Source organism: Dermacentor andersoni, chromosome 3 (assembly GCF_023375885.2).
Source record: "Dermacentor andersoni chromosome 3, qqDerAnde1_hic_scaffold, whole genome shotgun sequence".
NCBI classification, from domain to species: domain Eukaryota; kingdom Metazoa; phylum Arthropoda; class Arachnida; order Ixodida; family Ixodidae; genus Dermacentor; species Dermacentor andersoni.
The window spans coordinates 60,149,296-60,174,694 of NC_092816.1; the positions used below are offsets into that span (position 1 = coordinate 60,149,296).

Genomic DNA, 25,399 nt, shown 5'->3' on the forward strand with positions numbered 1-25,399 from the left:
GCTCGACGGCATGGTATCCAATTTCATTGTCTTCAGGTAAACATACGAGCTCATTTCTTCCGCAACTTCCGCGACAAACAGTTTGATGTGTGTCCAAAATGAAACGTTTGAGTTGTGGTTGCGACAAACTTTTTAAACAATATGGACAAGTCCTTCAATACGTTTTTTTTAATTCCAAACAGTTTGCAATAAATGCAAGCACAAGAAATGATATTGCAAAAGGGAGCGCAAAAGTGTTGCGGAAAAAAGCAGACCTGTAAAGGAAAGACGCTCACTTGCACCTAAGCTTATTTTCAGAAACGAACCACCAGGAACGTTATTGCGCATGCGCTGAAGTCTAGCATGTGAAAACCAAAAATTTACAGTTTTTTTTTTTTATACAAAACAAGTCGCCTAACGAAGGGGCATCTTTCCTGTCCAGGTCCCCCTTCTACGCAACGGTTCTGCGCTCCCCTCTGCAAAATCATGTCAAACCAACTAGCCGAACAGCTTACTAATCGAAAAGAAATGATGTTTCGCAAGTCCACCCCAATCTCATCAACTATCAGTTAGCAATGTCGAGAGGGTGCGCCCTTTTATGAACGCGCGTATTTGCCGCGCTAAGTCGAGACGGTTTCGCCTCGTTCCAACAGTGTTTTGGTCAGAATTAAACCACTGCTATAACGCAGCCGGAAAGCGACGAATAAGGGCCGTCAACGCGCGTGTTATCGGAAGGACGCACCCTCTTTGACGTTGCTAACTTGTCGGTGTTAAAATTTGGGAAGCGTCTATATATATATATATTAAATGCTGCTCGGTGTATTGCGATGAAATTCGACAGATGGCACCGTGGCGGGCGATGTCAAGAATTTCTGGTTGTGCTGTTATCTACAGATCGATCTTATCACGTTCAGCGAGCATGCGCACCAGCCCTGCCAACGTTACGATGCAAGTAGTCTTCGCGTCTTCCCACTATATGTGGTTTTCTGGACAACCTTAACAGGAATTCCTAAGAGAATGCCATTTCCGGTTTGCTTTCTTTCTTGTTTATTGGTGGGGGGGGGGGGGGGGGCGCAAATTATTGAAGCCCTATAATTGGTTTCTGGACAACATTAAAGGGAATGCCTAGGAGAATGTCATTGTTGTTTTTTGTTGTTTTTGTGTTGTTTTTGTTGTTTTTGTTGTGTTAGGCTATAGGCTAAGCATAACGCTCCAACCATAATGTTCGTTTTTAATGCGACGCATTCTCCTCCGAGTCAAGCCACTTTTCGGCGGGCGAGCCTTTGTCGCCATTTTCGTGGGCCCGTCGCGGTGGTAGTGCAGTCTAAAATTATGTGCGAGAGGGACGACTGAGTATGGCGCCACTGGGTAACTGCCACCTAGGTTTCCGCTTTTTTTTTTTTTTTGCTTTCGATCCTAACTTTGCTATCAGAAACATTGTCTAATGTTTTATGAGCACTGCAGCTCATAATCTCTACAGAACCGTTCGTTACACAGTGACGTTATTCATACAACCGTTCTCTGCGAATCAGAAATGCTTCGCATTACTGGACGTCAACTATACATCAGTCTTCTATTTCTTTTTTATTATCCTTATCTTTTCTGGCTGTTCAAAACGAGAGTTAAGTTGGTTCGTCACAGTAAAAACAGAAGAGAAAAAAATAGTTGCACATTTCTTAATACAGTTGGCATTCCGTACGCTATGCATCACTACTACCGGCATCCATTCCTACTGTGGTGGCGTACTAAAGCTCGTCGTGACATCGGTCTGTTCTTTAAATGGACGCAGCGTATCTGAAGCAAACAAACACTGTCAGGCGTGCTTACACGCACTATACGCAAGTCTGTTCATTGAAAGGGTAGATCCGTAAAAAGCAAAATATGCTTTCCTTTATCACCAAACATCGCCGCTAGTAAACGTTCTTCTGCTTTTCTCGCAGAGAACGTACGCACTCCTCCCTCCCCCACTCCCCCCTTCCCCAAGCCCTTGAGTGCTCTAAAATTAGGGATGCACTAAAGATCAACAACTAATCAGTCTACATTGTAAGCTTAGCGTATCTCAATAGACTTGCAACGTTTGTTTCAGCCTAAGTGATGACTTAAATGCAGATAAAGTAGCAACGGAAGCCACATGTGACTGTGTGGCATTTACACTGCACAACTTAAGATGGGTCTTAAAATTTAAGATTGACAGGAAAATAGTCGGTACGCCGTTGCTAGGTTTGAGCCGTCTGTAGCTGACCCACCCTTATCCTCCTCCAACGTTGCAGCAGGGAGACTTTTCACGTCATGTCGCCTTGCCGAAACGTTATTCTCAGAAATATTTTTATATAAACAATGTCTTGTTTCTATCGACCTCTTTTTTTGTCCTTAGTAGAATGTCAGATGAATGTCTGTAGATATATCGCGCCGTTCGTTCTCTGTTGTTCGCTTCATGTCTCCACCTTCCTGCGACTGCTTCGTGTCCTTTGGGTTTATGAGAGCTCTTACTAAAGACTCGAGGCCTTGCGGTCTCGTGAAGGTATATAAAAAAAAAGAAACTCGAAACCTTGTTGTCTCACGTGGTGTACACTTTGGCAAGCATGAGCCGCGGTGCAATTTCCGCACCCTTATAACACAGTTCTGTTCCTTCCGGCACAGGTGTTCATAGTGTTCCTGAACACGGCGACCATCGTCAACGTCTTCGTTTTGGTCGCCCTCATGCTGACCGGCTTCTTCAAGATGAACGCCGACAACTGGACAGCCGGTGCGGGTTTCTTTCCCAACGGCATCGTCGGGGTGAGTTTATCTTCGCTGGAAGCACCGAGGCCACACGCCACAGGCTAGAGGGGTAACGGTAAACTTCTCTTCGTGAAAAGAGACGGTATAGGTTTCCGCATAGAGGGCATGAACCAGGTGTTGAACGGCTAACAACAATCTGAGCAGTGGAATATTACATTGGCGCAGGCTTTCTTTTTGATTCTCGAAGTCAATTTTTTTTTTAATTGAAGTGACTTTTTACTCTATTACGTTGTCGGGAATACTTTCTTTAAACTTCAAGCAGCACAGGGCTGATCTGGTGCCCACACTACTACGCCCTTTCTGTGTTGACAAATAGAGAATTTATCTTCTTTTTTTTTTTTTTTTCATAACGCTTCGCTGCGCGCCAACAGCGTTCGCTCGCGCGAGAATGCACGTGAGGCTCCTCACGACGGGTCGCAAATGAAAAACACGAAGACAAAAACGAAAATAAAAGAAAAAATGATCTATAACAAAGCTTTATCAGCCATACACCACAGTGTGTCTGTTTATAAGGATTAAAGCTTGTTTAATTCAATTGTTAGTTTCGCGCAGTTCCGGTAAAACAATATCGAACTATATCCAAGTGCGAACGAAGCCATTGCAAGTATTTCTAGGCTCCACAGCGTTGACTGCTATGTATGGAAAGGAGTATAGTGTCTGGGGCTCTGACGTGCTCAGCTTCAGCAATGCGAGTGGCCGAGTTCGCAGCGTGCGCCGCAAACCCGCGAAGGCATTCTGCTTCACGCTGGCGTGTCTCTCGCCGGACCAGAGTGAGATTCGCCCGTCGACGTCGTCGCCTTTCTTTAGCAGTTTTGGTGCCATCTCAAGCGAAGCAGTACGCGGCGCGTAAGCACAGCTGATGCATGTTGAAGCTGCACTCCGTAGGCGACGAGGCGTCACAGGCTAAACGCATGTGCGGAAACTGCGTTGTCACCTCAGCAGAAGGCCTACACCACCCACACCTAAAGCCCCTTAATCTTCGTAAAGTACTGCCACGCTTTGAAGAATGCCGCCTCCTCCTCGCGCGCTCTGGCCGACGCCGACGGCGCGTCGCTATTGGCCTAATACACGGAGGAAGGAAACTAAGGAGAGGCCCTACCCCCTCCGCGCGCTAGGAGAAAAGTGTGGCGGAAATGACGTATATGGTCTCATTTCTTTTGCTGCTTTTTTATTTTTTTTTGCTGCATGGCCACGCCTTTTGGGCCACAATGGCGGCGTTGTTCTGATTTTTTGAGCGCGCACACGTGTTGCTCTGGTAGGTTTCGTGCCGTGGCAAAGGCGCTGTGTGGGCGGGTTTGCGTTAGTCACCGTGTCTTGTTGCGCTGTGTTACCTGCACCGTGCTCTGCCGGATGTTGCGCGAGCGCGCGCGCTCCGCGTGCGATACCACGCGCAGCGCGGCGTGGTTTCGCGAAAGATGTAAACAAGAGAGGAGGGTGGCACAAAAGGCGGAGCATCGCCATGAGCAACGCCAACTTCCGGCTTCACTTTTGCTTCACAAAGAGTGACGTCAGGGCCTCTCCTTAGTTTCCTTCCTCCGTGGCCTAATAACATCACGTTGGTCCTCGCGCCGTGCATCAGTGCCATTGTTGCTCGATAAGCGTCTACGGAGTGGCGAGGCGCGCATTTTGGCGCCGTTGCTACGCCCGAGCAGCGTAGGCGGCGCCACGGTCGAGGAGAGAGCGTGAAATAGAGGAGAAACCAGGAGGAGTGAAGGCGGAGGAGGAGAGTGTCACTACTTTACGTAGTTTAAGGGGTTTTACCCACACCAGGCTGCACCGCGTTGGAGCCTCTGCTGCGCTGAGACTACCGAAGCGGTCACTGTCGGCACTCGTTAGTGTCATAATGTGATGAAGTGCTTCGCTTCACCGCTCCTAGATGACGGCACCATCCCTGTCAAAAGAGAGCATATATTACGCGTTCTGGCCGACGTCACATCCGTTACAGGAAGTCGATGGTGGACCCCGGCCTAAAACACCTTCGGGTTAAAAAAAATGGTGTTGACTGGTGTGGGGACGATCGACTTCCTTGCGCCCCCCTTATGTTGTTTTCCCCACATGTCCCTAGCATCTTCTATAATCCGGCTTCTCTATGTAGCTAACCACTGGCGGCGATCGGCGTATTTGTGGAATAGTGCGAGAGATGGCGTGGGTGTTGCGCTGCTAACTCCACTAAACAGCGGGGTTACTCGAGCACAAAAGAAAGTAGCCTCCTCGCCTTTAGCTTGGAGTCGGCGACGTATGCGGTTGTTGTTGCTGCCTCTCGCAGCAAGAGGTCCCGTAACTTCTGTTTTCTTCGTCAGAGTGAGCGCCACTTTTATACAACACTAAAACATGTTTAATAACAAGACGCGCCATGGTTTACTTTGCAGAAACGCTCCACCGCACGATGACAAAGATGCAGCGAATTTCAGGGACGAACTTCTTTCGTCGTCACCTAGAAGAAGCAAGCTCACTTCTTGCAAGTAAACGTTTGCAATGCGATCCGCTTGGCGCTCCAAGCGACTGAAGCGCTCGCCTGAGCGAGTTTATTCCGCCTTTTCAGCGGGGCATACGCTCGCATTTCGAATGGTTAGGGTACCGAGTTTCTGTGCTGGGGGGCCAGGGTTCGAGACGGACCATACGTTTATTTTTAGTGGCCACAAGTGACATCTGATGCCCCATATTGGCGATGAACGGCCAGAAACTGACAAACCTCATGCGGGGAGATGAACCAAAGAAAGCTATCGCTTTGTGAGGGAGGGATGAGCTGGCGCAGCGGACAAGAGTAACTTTCACTGATGCACGCAGACAGCAGCTTTTCAGTGGTCTACTCGACAAAGCCTTTCCTTAGCCCGCGAATATTTATTCTTAATTTAGAGCCATGTGGTCCCACGGGCTGCGCGAGAAGCTCGGCTTTTTCTTGCCAAACGTTGTGCGCGACGTTCCGCGCGACGCCGAAGACCACACACCGACGAACTTGTCACTCCCATACAGGACCAATGGCACTCGTTCGAAACATCTCATCTGGAAAAGGTCCCCAACTTCATTTGCTTTCCGCCAAGCCAGCGCCCTCGGTTACCACGCAGACGTCCATCGCCTTTCACCCGAAGAAAAAAACTGCCTAATTTCTCCGCCCTGCACGCACTCAAGTGGCCGAAATTTATTGTTTACGCCGTATTCGCCTTCACGTGTCCCAGGCGGACACGTCGCCAGGTGTAGCCAGCTTCTTTCGTCTCGCGTACGACGCGGGGCAAGCCGAGGCGACGAGACAGAGCCAGCACCGACCGGCCGCTGCTTACGACGGAGGGGTCGACGGCGGCGAAGTCCTCTCGCACACGAAGTAGTTGACGGCCAGCGGGTCTCCGAGCTTGTTGTCGGTCACGAAGCGACCCAGGTTGAACATTCCACGGGCCTCTGGCACGGAGGCGTCCCTCTCGCTGATGCGGTTGGTCCCCTGAGAGTAGACGAGAAGCACGTACCGGTGCAGTCCCGATCCCTTGGGGGGGCTGGGTCCTTCGTACTCGGTGACCGTGTCTCCGGCCTTGAGGTCGCAGCTGTTGGGCACGTTCATGACGAGCCAGTGGCGCCAGTGCCGCAGCCGCGGGGACAGTGAGTTCGGCGCGTCCGGGTCGATCATCATCACAGTGTAGAAGGCGCTCGCGGGCCCCTGGAACGAGATGCTTTCGGGCGCCTTGCACGTCTGGTCGCAGGTGAGCTTGTTCCCCATGCGAACCTCCACGCCCCGCTTGAAGGTGACGGTGACCACCTGCTTGGCGATCTTGGGGATCACGTCGGGCACGAGCGCCTCCATGGCGCTGAGCGTGGTCGCCGAGGGGGCCTTCGGCGTCACCGACGACGCTGGCGCAGGCGGCGTCTTCGGCCGCTGCTGCGCGGTCTTCTGGGTGGGGCGAGCGGTAGCGGCCATTTTGGCGGCGCGGTCGCGTCGGCGGCTCCCTGGCGAGATCCCGGCTGCTGACGCTGGCGAATGCTGGTCGATGGGCTGGTTCGGCGGCGCGCGTTCTCGCGGATCTCGCGCATTCATGAGCGCTGGGCACGCTCTGGGATTTCGTTTTCCTGTGCCTAGTGGCGCTCCCTGCTGCCCTATGATTGTGATTTTGCTTTGAAAAAGAGCGCGTTTTAATTTGTTACAAAAGATAACCATAATTTAGCATTTGTAATTTCTGAGAAAGAAATAAATGAAGATATTAGAACATAGCCATAAAACAACTGTGCCGTTAAGTTTCTCTTTTGCTTCTTCTTCCACTTGTTGTTCCTCGGTCAATTCGAGAGATGCAGACTACCATCTCCATTACTACTTTCCAAAACAGGCCCAGTTGCCAGCCCTCCTGACAAATATTCATTCATTCATCACTTCGCTCGCGCCGCCCGACACGGGGCCAATCCCGCACCGTGGATATGCCACAGTTTCTAAAACCACCATTTTTTTATTCGTAATTGCGGTGGCGGCAAGGGGGCTTTTCATCTCTAGAGACAACGCACCGAGTGGCGGAAAAAAATTGATAGGTGCAACTTGACGGGATATCGAAACGGCCCTAATATCAAACACGAGTTGGTTACGTTCTAGTTGATATATACACGAGGCCTTGAGTCGGTTTGCTAGTGCTTTAAACGTATAACGGGTCCTCGTGGTCAAAATATGGAATTCAGTGTGCGAATATAACGATGCCGTCAGCGACCGAGTACAAGCCGGAGGGATCAAAATGGGAAAAGTGCAGAATGAATTCGGTTGACGCAGCACGGCAGTAATGTAGATATGTAAAAGAGGTTTTCATGCTGACAGTTGACTAAATAAGCCGATCGTGACAATGAGATTGTCGACTAGTTGATATATAAAAGTGGCCTTGAGTCGGTTTTGCAGTGCTTGAAACGTATAACGGTTCCTCGTAGTCAAAATATGGAATTCAGTGTGCGAGTGTAACGATGCCGTCAGTGATCGAGTATAAGCATACTCAGTCCTGACTATATGGATTCCTACATACTATATAGCTATACCTTGAAAAACGTACACCTTTAGCTTTTCCGATGTGGCTGCGAAAACTTGTGAAAAAGCTGACCCTTCTGAATCTAATTCGCAATTAGCCAATCATGCAATTCGTGAAACAGGTTGACCACAGTCCCTTTCACGTTGAGAAAAGGTCCAAAGACAGTGTTTTATTAATCTTGCGCTTAGTTTCGAAAATTTTGCGACAGCAGAAACAAGGGCACGACGGTGAAACAGGCGGCGGGAAATTTTCTCCTTTTCTTGCTATAAGTTCTTCACCAGAGCAAGTCCACCGCAATCATCGTTTTTTTTTGTTGTTGTTGTTGACGCTGTTCCAGCACGTTGTGCTCAGTACACTCACTCCCGGCACATCACGTCACCGCGGTGCACCCCGCCACTAACGTTGTCGTGACTCTCTCTAACAAACAGCACTCGGCTCAGCTCGACGGCTGCATTGCAAGCCGCCCACTGCCACGTGACCTAATTTGCGCAGAGCACGTCTATACACTTGCACGCTGTGTTCGCAGCGAAACGGTGGCACCGGGAGTGTCCGATGGCACACTGACCTCCGTTCTACATCAACATGAGGCGACAGACGAATCCAGTGATCGCCGCGGTGACGACCATCACCCAGGATAACATCGGCGTGTATGCGTCCACGTATCCTTGCTCGGCGAGAAAGTAATTTATCGCTATGGGATTGCCCAGGTTGTTTTCTTTGGCAAACTTGCCAATGTTGAAATTCCTCCTCTTGTCGGACGGCACGACCAGCGTCTGAGGCGCCTCGATCGTCCTGTACTGCTTGTACGCCAGGAAGACGTACCGGTGCCGACCCGATCCCATCGGAGGCTTGGGGCGGCGGTACTTGTACAGCTCGTTCCCCTTCTTGTAGTTGACGGGCCCCTTGACGTCTCCCGCCTCCACGTTGATGACGAGCCAGTGGAGGATGGGCCGGAACTTGGGGTCCCTCGCGCTGGGCGCGTCCAGGTCCACCATGGCGATGGCGTACACCCCGCCGGCGGTTCTCGGGAACTCGACGAACGGCGGTGGGGCGGACGCCTGCTGCGTGCTGAACTGGTTGCCCATGGCTACCTCGCCTGCCTTGAAGCGCGCCTCGAAGATGGCCCTCGGAATGGTCTCGATCAGGTCGGGCGCGATATTGCTCCTGTCGGCCTTGTCGAGAAGGTCCAGCTGCCTCTTGTCCAGCTCCGCGCGGCACGCAGAGCGCGCGAGTAGCGCCACGATCGCCGCGACAGCGACCGCCATCCGCGTCGCGCTTGAGGTGCTCCGATTTAGCATATCGCGAGCGTGGCGTACCCGCGGGTGATGAGAACGAGGTAACGCAGAGAAGGCGTCTTACGCGATGTCTTACGGCGGCAGTGTGATTGGGTGCCGCACGGCAGCGCGCAAAAGCGTTATCCGACAAGACTCCGCTGAGGAGAAATTTCTTTCCGGGTCAGGTGTGGAATCGGTCCGACGGAGGTGCGCAGGTACGGGAAGGCCACATTGCCGCCACCGCCGCCGCCGCCGCTTTCACCGTCGTCGCTGTCGCGGCTGCCGCTGGGCAGCGGACGAATGAAACAGGCAGGCGCGCTTCGACCTCGTCGTTTTCTTTGTTTACGACGCCCGAGAGTCCGCAAGCTTCCTTCCTGTGCCGGCGCGCTTGAGGCGCTTACTCCAGAGTGATTGCGTAACGCATCGGCAGCCGTCGTTCTCAACAAGGAATACGCGGAATGCCAATTTCGCAACGATGTCTGTTTGAGCTTTCGCATCGCCTGCCGAAGGCATCGGCAGCATTGTTACTGCCACGTCCCAGTGACACTGGACTTAGCAGCCGAAAGTGAAAGGCAAGACCTAAGAACGCCGCGACGCCGGAAGCGCTGAGTGACACGAAGAAGAGGCGAACGAGCAGATATCGGACGAGGTAAGAGTTCCAGCTTAAACAGGGGAGGCCTGTTGTACGATGTCACAGATTATGTGCTAATGATGATAACTGTAGATTTCATAGAACATTGGCATGAGACGTGATTTCGAAACCAAAACCTATTATACAACGGCAATCAGCATAACGTTTCCTCAGCAGAAACAGTTGAGAAAAATTAAACCTATTGTTCCTCGCCTACAGCTTTATAAGGGTCAGCAACGTGCGATTAAGGCACCGTCATCGTGCAGACTTCGTGCCGTTGTCTTCGTCGGGCCAGCTTTTCGTTTGGTACTTCGATTGTTCCCTCTAGCGGCCCTCTGTTGCTCTTGCTTTCTTTTACAATACACTCACGCGTAGGAAGTCCCAATGATCCATCGCAGTAAGAGGACTTCCGGCACTTGAATGCTTGGAAAGGTGTACTAAGGAATGCCGCTACAGAACGGTATGAAAGGTAGCTCAGAGACGAGCGAGAGACGTCGTAAAACGTTTTAGGGACTCTGCACGCCTGGCCCTAAATACTGTAGGAGACTACTGTAGGAGATCTAGACAACCTTGGGGGCGCTTAGAATCTCAAGTGCCTGGAAAATGATTTATTGGAGATGTGGAACATAGTGTTTAGCGCGCACTGATCTGCCCTATGGGGGCCTACATAGTAGACATCTGCAGTGTTTGCGCATTATACCCGCGATACAAGGCAGCAACAATCGCTCACGCAGTGTATACCTGACACGAAAATTGTTTCACTGCTAGTCGGCCTAGTTGGAATTGATTCATCGTGAAACATTGCGCTGAACAAAGGGGGACACAGAAAGGAGACACAAGCGCTCGTCCTTGTGTGTTCATTCAGTGTACCCGCTTGCTTAGCGCAAAGTTTCACGACTCAGATTGTTTACGCAGTCTGAACAGTATCTCGTGAACGATAATGCTTGCCAAACCAGCAGTAATGAAAGAGTTAGGTGGTCTTCAATTAGTATACGTGCTTCCGAAAAAAAAAATGAGAAAGAAAAACCTAAAATAATGTGCGCCGTGCGTTTTGCGCTTAATAAATGCAACATTTTAGTATCTATAGTCAGCGAAATTCGCATACCCCATGATGGGCCCGGGACAAAGTGGTTAAAGATACGCCATCTATCGGGCTTCAAAAATGCAAAAAGTAAACAGCCGATGACGTTGCAATGGCTCCACTTACATATTGTGCGTAGTTGTGGCGTCTAACCATTACACGGTGCTGTTTCAGCCGCAAGCTATCATCATCAGTGTAGCGTAATCGTCTATAAATACCAAGGAAATTTCAAAGTTGTGAAGAGCAGCGTGAACTCTTCTGTGGCCGCGGCTGAGCTGAGCGGCCCTACATGGCCACAGTATTGAAAACCACGGAGAGAATGCTGGATGGGGAGGGTGGTCAAAGTACCGTTACCGGTGGGAAGGTGAAACAGCCACTGAAATGAAAACAGTCGAGTCGCTCGTATAGATTGTCTCGTACGAACAGCAGAGCTCGCTTACTCAACAACGGGAGAGAGCGAAGATAAAAATAAACATAAGAAAACATCCAGCGGAACTTGGTCAAACTTTACCCTGTCATTTACTCGAGAGGCAATAGCAGTAGCGAAGCTTAAGACGGACGGAGGGCTAGATGTCGAAGAAAAAGGAAACTGCCGACATTTTGCCTTGTTGGAATCGCACCGCTGGCACGAGTTGTTGGGGTCTCGGTGCTGACGCCCGTTATTGCCAATGGGTCGCAAGCCCCAAGGGTAGCGTTGGCCTGGCGGCCTGGGGCACTGGAAGCATCCGAAGGTCCCGGCAAAGCATGAGAAGACTGGTAACAGGACAACTTGTTTATTCTAACATAGCAAAAGAGCGGCCGGTCAGTTCGACCGAAGTGGAGAGACGGGAGAGCACGTAACTCAACAGTACAAATCGGAGCCTCTCTCCTGGCGTCCGGGGGCAGCTGCTCTTATACCCTCGGCGTCGCGGTCCAAAAGAGAAGGTCACGGGATGAAGGTCACGGGATGAAGGTCACGGGATGAAGGTCACGGGACGGCGGAGCATGACCCCACGACGGCGCGAACTGTCGGGCCGAGAGACCTGCTGAACCGAGTGTAGTGACGCATCGCCAACCTTCACTTGGGGAGCTCCGCTCCCCTGATGCCGCGCTTTGACAAGCGTGGGCACACACACACACACACACACGAAGACACGTGGCACTGAAACACGCCTGGACACGCTTGGCGGGTAGGCGTTGCGGCGGCGTTGGACGGGCCAAAATGTCCGCCGCTTTGAACAAAGCCCCGGCGTCCGTTGCATCCGCGCCGGCATTACCGCGCGTTGTAGGCGAAACGTAACAGACCGCCCCGCCGGGGGAAGGAGATCCCGATGGTCAGGGGACTGCATCCGCTGTCCGGAGGGATGTCGCTCGATGATGCTCATAACCGAAGTCGGGCGTCCTTTGGCGTTTCTTGAGCGCAGCGCACAGAGAAGGCCTCGTTCTCACGTTCAGGTGCACACAGGACACTGCAAAGTGACTTCGGGAGAGTTGACATTTTTGTTCTCGTTTCCGGCAAGCGTTAGAACTACGCCGAAAGTCAACCGCTCAGTCAGCAAGCACGGCACAACCCTCACTAAGCCCTGCCAGGCTCTTTCCCCTTTTTTACTGCTGCCTAGTTCCTTACAGTAGTTTAGCAGCACTCAGAACGCGTCCACAAATCGAAAAATTGCACTAGAAAGCACATCATCACTTTGAAACACTACACAAAAGCAATAGGTTAAAAATCCTGCCTCAGGAAGAAAAACCTCAGTAACAAGCAATTTTGAGGCTGATTCCCACGTTAGGGGCTTCGACTTAAGCCATCGGCGTTACCGTTGAGACTCCCCTTTTTGTAACGCACCTCAAAGGAATATTGTTGCAAAGCGAGGCTCCAGCGCAGGAGGCGGCCATTTTTGGGAGAGATGGTCTGCAGCCATTGGAGAGGGCAGTGATCCGTTTCAATGATAAACCTGGAGCCAGCTAGGTAACATAACAATTTCTGAACGGCCCACACGATACACGCACACTCTTTCTCGGTGGCGCTATACGCCTGCTCACGACTGGTCAGCTTACGACTAGCATACAGGACGGGGTGTTCTACTTCTCCATTTTCCCGTTGGCACAGTACAACGCCCATGCCTCGCTCACTAGCATCACACTGAACAACGAACCCTTTTGTGTAGTCGGGCGATCGTAGCACAGGCTGGCTTGTTAGGGCGCTCTTTAGGGCGCTAAAAGCTCTTTCCTTCGTCTCATCCCAGACGACTGTTTGCGGCTCTGTCTTTCTTAGAGCATCCGTCAAGGGAGCCGCGATATCAGAGTACCTGGGGATGTACCTCTGATAGTAGCCGGCGACACCTAAGAACGACCGAATATCGGTCTTCGTGCGCGGTTGCGGGAAGTCTCGCACAGCGGCCACCTTTATTTCAGAGGGGCGGCGACGACCCCGACCAATCACGTGTCCGAGGTAGACAACCTCGGCCTGTGCTAACTGGCACTTGGGAGCCTTGACTGTCAAGCCCGCATCGCGCAGGCGGGTTAGCACTGCCCGCAAGTGCGCCATATGCTCAGGCCAGGATGCGGAGAATATCGCTACGTCGTCTAGATACGGTAAAGCGAATTCTTGCTGTCCCCGCAACACTTTATCCATGAGGCTTGAAAAGCAGTATGGTGCGTTCTTCAAACCAAAACTCAAAACTTTAGGACGGAATGTCCCCATTGGTGAAATGAACGCCGCATACCTACAGCCTCTTCTGTAAGTGGAACCTGCCAATAACCCCTGACAAGATCTAGGGTGGAAATAAACTGAGCGCTACTCACTCTCTCAAGGCGCTCCTCGATGTTAGGGATCGGATAAATTTGATCCTTAGTGATGGAATTAAGCCTGCGGTAGTCGACGCAAGGACGAGGTTCCTTGCCCGGTACCTCAACTAAAATCAAAGGGGAGGTATAATCACTCTCACCCGCTTCAATAACACCGAGCTGTAGCATTTTCTTTACCTCAGCCTCCATAATATCGCTCTGGCGGGGTGACACCCGGTACGCCTTGGATCGTACTGGCTCTGGGGAGGTAAGTTCTATGTCATGAGTAAGGACAGAAGTCCTACCAGGCCTCTCAGAGAACAGACCTTGAAACTCTTGTAAGAGCTGGTGTAGTTCGGTTTTCTGCTCAGGCGACAGCGATGCTTTACTTATTAAGTCACTAATGACTTGATCGGTGTCTTTCCTGTTCGTCACTGAGCCTAGTCCCGGAAGCTCGACCGGAAGCTCTTCTAACTTTCCCGCATCGGGAATTTCCTCTCCAGTATCTGGTGCCTTTAACGCTACAGGCTCAATTTTATCCCGTTCGGGCGTGCTCTGAATACTAGCTTGCTGCGCCTCTGACCCTTTCTCATCGTTTAACAACGTCGGCCCCGCAACTACCGCCTTTGCAGCGAGCTCCCGAACCTTCGATCTGGTTAAGGCCTGAACGCTAGCCTCACCAAACAAAAGCCCCTTCTCGCGCAGGAGGTGATCGGACCTGTTCGAAAATAGGTACGGGTACTGGGGGGGCAGCATAGATGACACTGCGGCCTCCGTCTCAAGTGCTCCGAAAGGTCCTTCAATAAGCACTTTTGCTACCGGCAGACACACGCTGTGAGCTTCCACGGCTTGCTTGATCCATGCGCACTCGCCCGTGAACATATCGGGTTCTACGTAAGAGGGATGAACTACATCCATCGTAGCTGCGGTATCGCGAAGCACTCGGCACTCTTTCCCGTTCACGAGGAGGTCTCGCATGTAAGGCTCGAGAAGCTTCATGTTCTCGTCAGTGCTGCCTAATGAAAAAAACACGACTTTTGGTTTTGTTTCTGGGCACTGCGCCGAAAAGTGACCCGGCTTCTGACACGTATAACACCCGCGCACTTGCCTCATCTCGAACCGCTTTCTGCGTTCGGCTTCGGCTGCCGCCGTCTCCTCACGTTCGGTCGGACACTGCGCCGAAAAGTGACCCGGCTTCTGGCACGTATAACAAACGCGCGCTTGCCTCGTCTCGAACCGCTTTCTGCGTTCGGCTTCGGTTGCCGCCGTCTCCTTACGTTCGGTCGGACTGCTTTCACTCGCATCCGAACTACGTGTGTCCCCCTTTGCTCTCATGGGCGTGAACTTTGGCCTCTCAAACTTGGAGCCAAATTCACCCTTTTGACCGTCCTTAGCTCCACGAGCCCGACGCGTCACAAACTCCTCGGCTAACTCAGCGGCTCTAGCCACCGTACTAACGTCTGGCCTATCCAAGACCCAGTACCGCACGTTCTCAGGTAACCGACTATAAAACTGTTCTAGCCCGAAACACTGCAGAACTTTCTCGTGGTCACCAAACGCTTTCTCTTCTTTGAGCCACTCCTGCATGTTTGACATAAGCCTGTACGCAAACTCTGTATATGACTCACTTCTGCCTTTCTCGTTTTCCCGAAACTTCCGACGGAACGCCTCCGCTGACAGCCGGTACTTTTTTAGCAGACTCGATTTCACTTTGTCGAAATCCTCTGCCTCCTCTCTCTCCAAGCGAGCGACTACGTCGGCCGCCTCGCCGGGTAGCAAAGTGAGCAAGCGCTGTGGCCACGTTTCCCGAGAGAACCCCTGCTTCTCGCACGTTCGCTCAAAGTTAACCAGGAACAAACCGATGTCCTCTCCAAGCTTAAACGGCCGCATCAGGTCAGTCATTTTGAACAATACTCGTTCTCCTGCACCGTGTGCCTGACTTCCATTACGAGCGCGTTCCATCTCTAACTCGAGACGCTTCATTTCCAAAGCGTGTTGACGGTCGCGCTCTTCTTTTTCTTTCTCTTTTTGTTCTTTAAGTTCGCGCTCATCTTTCTCTTTCTGTTCTTTTCGTTCACGCTCATCTTTCTCTTTCTGTTCTTTACGTTCACGCTCATCTTTCTCTTTCTGTTCTTTAAGTTCACGCTCCTGTCTTTTTGCCGTCTCCCTCTCCTCAATGGTCTCAAGGCATTCCGACAGCTCGTCATCCTCAGCTTCTAACTCAAGAATAGCCCTTAGCAGTTCTGGTTTTCTGAGTTTGTCTGAGACATCCAGACCCAACTCTCTCGCAAGCTCCAACAATTTCGGTTTGCGCAACGACTTCAAATCCATGGCTGCTCTGAATGCTGCTTTCTCTACTGCCTATTATTGTCTTGCCGCAAACTAACCCGGTAGCAACGACAACCACAATTACCAGCTCTGTTTCTAACACTAACAAAAGCCTGGCAAAACTCAGAAGAAGAAAGTCCCGCACTCACCAAACCTCGCAGCCAAGACTTCAGCGCAGTCGTTCCGCTGCAGGCAACCAGTCATCACACAGGGCTCGTTGCACTGCTCCCGGATGGTCGTTGTGCTGCTCAGCATACAGTCAACCGCATCTCTTCGCTGCTGGCCTCCGTTGTCGCGATCTCACCGCTGGCAACCAGATGTTGGAATCGCACCGCTGGCACGAGTTGTTGGGGTCTCGGTGCTGACGCCCGTTATTGCCAATGGGTCGCAAGCCCCAAGGGTAGCGTTGGCCTGGCGGCCTGGGGCACTGGAAGCATCCGAAGGTCCCGGCAAAGCATGAGAAGACTGGTAACAGAACAACTTGTTTATTCTAACATAGCAAAAGAGCGGCCGGTCAGTTCGACCGAAGTGGAGAGACGGGAGAGCACGTAACTCAACAGTACAAATCGGAGCCTCTCTCCTGGCGTCCGGGGGCAGCTGCTCTTATACCCTCGGCGTCGCGGTCCAAAAGAGAAGGTCACGGGATGAAGGTCACGGGATGAAGGTCACGGGATGAAGGTCACGGGACGGCGGAGCATGACCCCACGACGGCGCGAACTGTCGGGCCGAGAGACCTGCTGAACCGAGTGTAGTGACGCATCGCCAACCTTCACTTGGGGAGCTCCGCTCCCCTGATGCCGCGCTTTGACAAGCGTGGGCACACACACACACACACACACGAAGACACGTGGCACTGAAACACGCCTGGACACGCTTGGCGGGTAGGCGTTGCGGCGGCGTTGGACGGGCCAAAATGTCCGCCGCTTTGAACAAAGCCCCGGCGTCCGTTGCATCCGCGCCGGCATTACCGCGCGTTGTAGGCGAAACGTAACAGCCTTCAATATTTCTTCTCACGGGGCTTGTCTTGCACCCTCTCCGCTCTGTGCCTATCCTGTGGAAACGATGAGATGATTGATCATTGCTTTCGTATTCTGTCACTTTTTTTATCCTTGAGGAAAAATTCATTTTAGAAGTATGATTTTACAACTCTGAGTAAATTTTTCCATTCCGAAAATATTTCCCTCGAAACGTCCCCTCTTGAACCCTGTCATAAAGAGCCGTGGAGAAATTTCTGCTTGCTTTAAGGCAATTTTCTTGATACCTTCTTGATATATTGCCCTGTTTTGGGTATTGCAGCTTTCGCTTATTCCGTTAATACCATTATTAACTAAACGAAACCTGTCGGGATCAAACATTCCGCCCGGTCTCTTCTGCCACGAGGAGGATGCGTTAAGAAGGAAGGGTCCTGCACTGGCATAGGCTGCGCCCTAAGCTTTGGACCGTGGCCCAGCCTTCGGCGCGACTTGCCCTGTTTGCTCACACCCATCTGATCTCTCAAATCTACCGCACCTCTTGTGGAGTTGCCTCAGGTTGCACTCTGTTGTGATCGGCCGTTTACACCGCGACAACCTCCGGTCACAGATAACGCCATTATGGGAAACGGGCCGACGGCCTCGTCAAGGTCGTTCTCAAATGGGCAATTAGCAAGGATGCGGTCCTTCACCTGTCGGCCACCCAAATTGGCACGTCCACGCCGGAGACGCGGTAAGTGCAAGGATACGGTCCTTCACCTGTCAGCCGCTCAAATTGACACGTCCACGCTGAAGACGGGGTCAGTGTGCTATCTCCCTTCCCCTGTCTGTACCCAGTGATGTGCATGTGTTTCTGACTAAGCCCCCTTCGAAGGGAAAGGGCAACAGACCTCCGGATTGGTGGGACCTGAGGTCATCGGTCTTCTGACGCCTCATTGGGGAAGGCAACTGAACAATGACCCCGCAGGTGATAAAAAGAGCGACGGACGGCGGGAGTGATCAGCTGCTACAATTTCTTCTTGAACTTTTTCTGTACCACATTGAATTTCCTTGTAAGTACGTAATATAAACGTGTGCGCAAAACGTGGGGCGCAGCCCCACGTTTCCTTACTCCTCCACAAGCAAGGTACATTCCACATCTTAGGGCCCGCAGTCGCTACAGCTCATGTAGGCGCCACTATCTCTCAGAAGTGGGGATACACACAAGCCGCTCGCACTGTAAAATTTCACACGCTTAAAAGTGAATAAGTGTGCAAATCTGTATGTAACTCTGTATGTAAATCTGTATGTAACAATACTCTGACACCCAACACGGGTGTCAGAGTGCAGTTATAGACCGATCTACGCCTTTATTGATATTTAACGGTGTAAATTGTTTTACAGTGTGCCTGACTAGCGCCTGTGTATCTCTGGTCCACACCATAGATCCCTGATGGACTTCATGCGTTGAACATAAATAACTATACATATAATTATAACATGATTCTCCTTTTTTTGTGCCGCAGGGCAAGCTTTTGAATTGAAAATTCAATGACGATCACGATACTCCCTAATGCAAAATTTGAGTATGCGCCGACAACCTGTCTCGTGCGGCTCGTTACAAGCGGAGCAAAGTGGGGCGCGAGTACTTCGCTAATGCGGAGATCGCGAGATCCAGCGCCTGGGTGACACGTGGACGTGATTCAGAGCAGCTGCCGCCCACACACCTCCCAGACGACACGCTAAAACCCTCCAATGTCTAAATGTAGCGCCAACCACTTGGCGCGGCCTCGACGGTGACGCCGCCCATGCCGACCCTGCTGCCGCAGACGACGGCTAACACTCTACCAGAAGAAATCAGCGATTTTCTCTGTGCTTTGCCCTCGCCAGATGGTCAACAAAAAGCCTTTTGCACTCGCCAATGTCGGTTGCGGCAACCGAAGGCGCAGCAGCACGGCATTACAATGAAGTTCTCGTCACTAACACATTTGACCTGGTCCGCTAACGCAATCGACCAATTCGTTTGCGTGTGCTTTCGTCACACTGGGTCGACAATTGCGGTTGGAGCGAGCTGGAAAGAAAAAAATATATAAAAAAGCGCAACGCGTGCTTCCACGTGACATGATTTGGCCAATGGGGGAGCGCAGGAAGCTGGGGCGACAGGAGTCGGCGAGGAGAAAACGCCGTGGAGAGCAGGGTGGCGGAAGGATCTAAGAATGGCGCTACTTTTGAAAGATGAAGGACCTTTACGACACGGCCTACTCTGGCGCCATCTCGTAGCCATCGTCGCCACACTACGCTTTTCTTCTCACCCTACCACTATAACCTCCTTCTCCGCTTTCCTCCTCGCGTCTTTCATCCCCCCCGCTGCGCCCCGCGTTCACTTTCATCTCTCGCTGTGCTCATTCGCTCGGTTACACCGACGCCGACGCTCGCCGGAAGAACGGGGCCTGAGAGCTGCGCTGTAAAAAAAAAAAAAAGAAAACCAGCTCATTTTGTAGTGATATCAGGCTCTTGGCCAACCGCTGCATTTGGTGCGTGCCATCATTTAAGGAAAGCCAAGTCAAACTTTTCATTCGCATCTGGTTCTTGGCTAACCCCTACAATGGGTCTCAACCTTGATTTATGGCAAAACCCAACCAACCAACCAACCTACTGCCTCTCATTTATTTATTTATTTATTTATTTATTTATTTATTTATTAAGGCGAAAGTTGCAAGTAGCTCGTTGCAACGGCTCATACACCCGTAAACAATCAAAAATGCAATGGTTCGTACATTAATTGATATCACCCATACATCAGACAGAAAAGCATATGCTTCAATAAAGTACAAGCTCAAAACTACCATCCGAACCATCAATAAAGCAACGCATACCTCCCTCGGAAGCACGCTACGGCAAAGAGTGCTCGCCAAGCGAGAAACGAAGTGTGACGTCCGAAGCGGCGGGAGCAAGCCGTTCGACCGCGAGTGCTGCTTCACCCTGCTGAGAGGATGCAACGTAAAGTCGAAGAGAGACGTCGTTGGCGCGACTCTGACCCCGCCATACGAGCGCGCGAAGCCGTGGCTCAGCGTTGAAAACGAGCCGAACTGCGAAAGCAGTAACGCGACGATTCGAGACGGCAATGTAGCGAAGAGGCCGAAGCTCGCAGACAAGAGTTGCCGCACGTCTACTTCAGACTGCGGCTCGTTATGTCTTGCAAGTGTAACATCACCGATCTTAAAACTCCATCTATTACGAAATGTGCAGCAGGCTTTCGCCTTCGCGTGTTACAGGAGTGTAACCAAGGAGGTTTTGTAAAAAAGCTGGAGTGGTAGCACCCGTAGTTTTTTTTACCAACACAGGTGAAGCCAGAGTTTGCCTGTACTTCTGCTCTGAAAAGAGGGCCGCGACCACTGAAACTTCTCGCAGCTCACGCCCTTTTTGTCAGTTATTACAAATATTAGGGGTATATGAAAATAAAAGCTCGATGTTATTGCCTAAAATGCTACATTTGGCTACGCGTTCATATCATGATGTGCCATAAGGTATGAAAAAAATTAAATAAAAAAAATAACATTTAGGCTTCCTTCTGAAACTTGCGACAGACAGAAAGACGCCCAACGATATCTGTACTGCGAGATTAAGCATCCTAAATAGCATGCAGTGGGATAAACGCACTTCGTATATTCCCCGCTATTTGCTAACGTTACTTCTTGCCTATGGCAAGATGGCGGCGGTTCAGCTCCACTTTTGAAACGCCATCTCCACTCCAGCGAATTCTCTTTAATAACCTCCCGGGGTGTAAATCGGTACAAAGTGAGCACGCTTCATTTGCACTGCTTCCTTCTGAAACTTGTGACATAAAGAAAGGCGTCCAGCGATATCTGTACTGCGAGATTCAGCATCCTAAATAAATAGCATGGAGTGAGATAAGCGCACTTCGTATATTCACCGCTATTTGCTAACGTTACTTCTTGCCTATGGCAAGATGGCGGCGGTTCAGCTCCACTTTTGAAACGGCATCTCCACTCCCGCAAATTCCCTTTAATAACCTCCCGGGGTGTAAATCGGTACAGGGTGACCACACCTCCCGTTCACTGCGGATGGAGCCAAATGTGCGCAGTCTGCTGACGTATTATATATTCAAAAGCCCCCGAACTTTCCCTGAAAATCTGCAAATTTTGTCTTCATATTTAATTTGCGTTATAAACCTCATTAATGTGAAAATTTTCCGAAATAATAACCTTGACGATTACGTCATATTCTTTAATATAACACCTCCATAAGCAAGGCACATGCCTATCGCTATGTTTCGACGCAAAACGTCTATCAGTAAGGTTAGCATAGAGGGTCGCTTGCTAAAACCGCATGCAAGGCAAACGTAATACTTAGGGGGCCTATACATGCATGTTTTTGGCTTCCTAGCAATGCTATTGACACGCCTTTTTCGTTATTACAGATAAGCTGTTAGCAGCTCGCTGATCGAAATATTTCATGTCCGCGTCCGTGGGCAATGATTTGGGCCGATCCCGGAGGCAGTACAATTCCGCACGGACCCGCACGGCGGAGAAGCAGGCTTGAAGCATTCAGAAAAGTGAAGAGAAAAGTGATTACATTCTTTAGAATCACGCATACAACATACAAAACAGCATTCGCTTCAATAAAAAACAAGCGCAAAACGAGCATACGAAGCACATAATTGATGATAAGGCGCTCCTGATAACAACGCGAAACACGTAGCGCTCACCGCAGACGTTTCGCGGTGACGGTGACGGTTGCCCAAGGTGCCGCGGCGACGGAATCTTGCGACGTGGGGAGTGACGTCACTAAATTACAATTAGCCCCATTACTGCCATTAGTTGAAGTTGCCATTACTACCGTTACTCTAACGCAATAAGGCATTGCATGTCCCCCTCAGCAGTTGTAGTGGTGGTTTTCAACAGCTTCGCTGGACATCCGCTTTCTCAGGGCCGGGATGGCGAGTCAGTTTTAAGGCGAAAGCCTTAAGTGGCTCGTTGCGCGATGGCCTTAAAAAGAACTTGGTTAAAATACGTTGGCGGGCTAGTTGGTTAGAATCCATGGTAGTGTGTATAAGCGCGACTGGACGAGGACGAAGAAAGAAACAGATACACAGACACAGCGCTGTGTCTGTGTATCTTTTTCGTGCTTCGTCCTCGTCCAGTCGCGCTTATACTCACTACCTTGAAAAGAAACGTGGTGATAAAAAAAAAAAGCCCACGTGACCTCCTCCGAGCGATTGGCGGGTGGGGATGGAAGCGAGCAGCGCGTGCACACAGAAAAACGGGTGTTGCGTCACTGACGTCACTCGATGACGGCGGCGCTTGTGGCGGCAGTCGACTGCCAAGCCACATAGATGGCGATGGAGGACGCTAGCCCGGGGCCTAGTGGATCGCGCGGTAGGCCTAGGAAGTATGCTACGTCCGAGTATGTTCAGGCAGCGAGAAATAAGGCGCTGTTGCGGCTAGGATGGTGTTCAGGGCATGGAATCCACCAAGCCCACAGACTACGACGTCAAGTTGTACAAAATGAAGCAAAAAGGGTTTATCTAGCATAGTTACATGGCGCCAGTGCGGAAGCGTACTCCATGCAAGAGCACATTACCGTCTCAGTTCACATCAGGACCCTCTGTCTCACTCTCGAAAAGTATCTGCTTTTAATCCCGTCGTCTTCTTTACGCGAGTCGACAAGGGAATCTGAAGACTGTCCAGCAGCAAATCACCATCGTCGACTAGCATTGGCGATGCCACGTCCATGCTATCCATAACCCGCAGTAACTCCGCCTCGAAGAAACTGGTTTGGAATTTTTCGGCAGAAAGAAATCATCCGGCTGCACCTGGTTCGTTCGTCGTTGCCCACCCCGTGCTTCGTTTAGTCTGGTGGGTGAAGCGCGGGCCGAGGTCCTTTCGTGGAATCCTGACACAGCCAGTTTGCACCCTGTCTTCTTCGCTCAGCCCGCAAGGTTAGGCGCGGGCTGAGGGCCTCTCGTGAAATCCTGCAGCAGTCGGTTTACACGCTGTCTTGACGGCTGGATAAAAGTGCCGAGGGATGGGTGGGGATTTGACTCATCTAATTAGAGAGGTTTAGCTTGTCCGGTATTCGGGTAAAACGCAGGCCACATTCTTCTTCGCTGCTGGTGTAAATTTTCGGCACTGGCGTAATCGTGTTGCTGCCAAAAATGTACGCCAGGAGCGAAGAAGAATACGCTCGATTAATGCAATATTAGCGGTTTCTGTCTGTTTGAGCACTGCGCCACCAGGTGGCTGCACCATGCAGACCGCTCACGTTTACGCCTCCGCCCCAACGCCCCCCGTCCGCCTGCGTTTTACCGGAATACCGGACAAGCTAAACCTCTCTATTAACTGCACCTGTTCATTCGTTGTCGTGGCTCCCTCCCGTTGATGCTTTACTCCGGTTTCCAGGTAATGGTGGGGTGATCACTTTTAGTCCTTGTCCACGCCGCGCTGACGTCTGGTTAGTAGGTGCGGTGCTTTGACACGTGGCAAACGCTGAATTGGTGGTGTTGAGACGTAACAGTGCGACGTGCGAAGTGGCGAGAGCAAGGCGTTCGACCGTGAGTGCTGCCTCCCCTGCTGAGAGGACGCAACGAAATTTTGTTCGGTTTGCGTTCCACATTTGTAACACTTACTGGCCACAAGCATGCTGCACCTTTAGGCAGTGCATTAAGTGCTCGCATATTTCGTTCAGGAGGTCGACCTAAAGCGCCACTCGTGTACTTTGCACTGCGGCTCGTTATGTCTTGCAAGAAGTCTGACCCCGGCGATCGCTTAAATCATTTCCAAGTGTGCACTAGGCTTTCACCTTCACGTGCTACAGGAGTGTAACATACTGCGGAACTTTTTTATTTATTTATTAAGAATGTATCGCCCGCCTCCTGACCAAATCCCAGATGTGGGTATGTGCCATAGTCCGGTACTCATTATCATCATCTACTAATACGCGAATGCCAGCTGTCGATCTCTCGCTGCCACACCGACCAAGAAGAAGGGGCCATGCCGTCTCCGTCGCTCATACTGAGCGTTGCTCTGGCGGCCAGCTTTGTGCCGCTGTCCAACCTCAGCCGCTCCCATTCGCACAGAGCGAAGCAAAGTCAGGAAGCACCGCACCCGTTCGCCGACGCCCTGGCCAATCTGTCGAAACTGATGGACGCCAGACTACGCGAGGATAAAGTAAGGCACCACGTTCATTCGCACGATTATGGGATCGACCTATTCCACGCGATTCACCATGTTGTGTACACAGCGTATGCTCAGATAGTTCTTTGAAGTGAACGCCTGCGAGGGTAGCCCATGATCGCGGCTCAATCTCGCCGGCGCGAAACAGTGGAGAGCGGAGAGGAAGCGCGCCGTCTTCCGTCGCGCGAGAGGCACCCAACGTTACGAGGGCGGGCGGCGTTCTACTCCGGCTGCAACTGCGTATGTGGCGGCCTGTCGGGCGGCCGTATCTTAAGAGCGATCTTCTTTGGGGGCAGAGTCTGTAGTCGGGTACATCTTAAAGGGCCCCTGAAACGGTTCGGACAAATTTTGTAGACGCGTAGGGTACAGCTTAAGTAGAACATTCGCACCACAATTTAAGTGAAGCGTTACGGATTAATGGAGCTACAAGCGATTAGAAGTTACCCTCCTCCCTAGCCATGCTTTTCCTCCTCAACTCGTTCGCCGAGCGAGCGGGGCTAAGCTCCGCCTTCACTGGTGCTGCGTCACGATGTGACGTCACATCGTCCGCTTCCGGATCTTTTGGAGCCCGCCCCCGCCCGCGCGAGACCTCTGCGCTAGCCGCTTGGCCGTCGACCCCAAGCGCGAGCTATCGAAGCAGCGAGCGTTGCGAGCATTCTGTCGTAGCGCCGAACGTGTCTGGTATTCCGGTAACCACAGGCAAGCTGGTTATTTCGGCAAATGACTGGAGGCATGAACTCAAGCTGATGAAGGAACTTTAGCGTAGACGTACGTGAGCGGACTGATCGGTCTGCACGGTCCAGACACTTGTTGGCGCAGCGCTTAACCAGCCAAGCAAAGCGCTAATGTTGCTCTAACCAAGTGTAAAACATTTTAAACATTTAGAAAAACAACGTGTTGATGATTACACTCCTGCGAAAAACACACCAGCAGCAAAGAATAATACACTTCGTTGCTGCTACTGTGTATGGTTGAGCTCTGTGCCACCAGGTGGCTGCACCGTGCAGACCATGCTAAGACCATGCCCTTCTGCTCATCTCATGGCTCATCCCGTTACGGCACAGTCAAGCGGCCAGACCCTGTTCCCTTGCGCTTGCGTTTGCCCTAATATCGGACTCGCGAAACGCTATTGCGTTAGTAATCTTCCGGTGTAAAGTGACGACCACAAACGCGCAAATCCTGGTGCCCATAGGGTAGCGGCAGTCCAATGCGCTGCAGCCAGTTCGCTCGTACGCTGCATTGCAGAGGGACACGATCTCACAGCTTGACATATTGCCAGTCGCTACGTTTGCAGTCCACAAGGCAACAAAGTCGAATCATAGTGCTGGCGAAAGGACTGAGACCGACTCTGACCGCGGAGCTCTCGTCAAAATGGAGTACGTTGTACAGAAGCAGACGACCACTGCTGTTTGCCGGAAGTGCTTAAGTGTACTG

The 25,399-nt window shown here is 51.4% G+C and overlaps 3 protein-coding genes across 3 annotated transcripts in view; 1 reads left to right on the forward strand and 2 right to left on the reverse strand.

Moving 5' to 3' along the window:
- The window catches only part of LOC126547246 (high affinity cationic amino acid transporter 1-like), a 442,489-nt gene that overhangs the window by 316,836 nt on the left and 100,254 nt on the right, over positions 1–25,399 (forward strand). Inside the window, exon 5 of the mRNA XM_050195200.2 lies at positions 2,620–2,757. Within this exon, the coding sequence (XP_050051157.1) occupies positions 2,620–2,757 (138 nt within the window). The remainder of the gene's footprint in view (positions 1–2,619; positions 2,758–25,399) is intronic.
- Positions 5,582–6,794, reverse strand: LOC126547356 (protein D3-like). The gene has a single exon (XM_050195336.3). The coding sequence runs from the start codon at positions 6,779–6,781 to the stop codon at positions 6,035–6,037; it is 747 nt and encodes a 248-aa protein (XP_050051293.2). The 5' UTR covers positions 6,782–6,794; the 3' UTR covers positions 5,582–6,034.
- Positions 7,885–9,333, reverse strand: LOC126547349 (protein D3-like). The gene has a single exon (XM_050195327.3). It carries the CDS (start codon positions 9,038–9,040, stop codon positions 8,315–8,317), a length of 726 nt encoding a protein of 241 aa, XP_050051284.1. The 5' UTR covers positions 9,041–9,333; the 3' UTR covers positions 7,885–8,314.

Excerpts from the sequence above, each read along its gene's own strand:
- LOC126547349 (XM_050195327.3), bottom strand. The coding sequence starts at position 9,040 with ATGCTAAATCGGAGCACCTCAAGCGCGACGCGGATGGCGGTCGCTGTC.
- LOC126547356 (XM_050195336.3), bottom strand. The coding sequence starts at position 6,781 with ATGAATGCGCGAGATCCGCGAGAACGCGCGCCGCCGAACCAGCCCATC.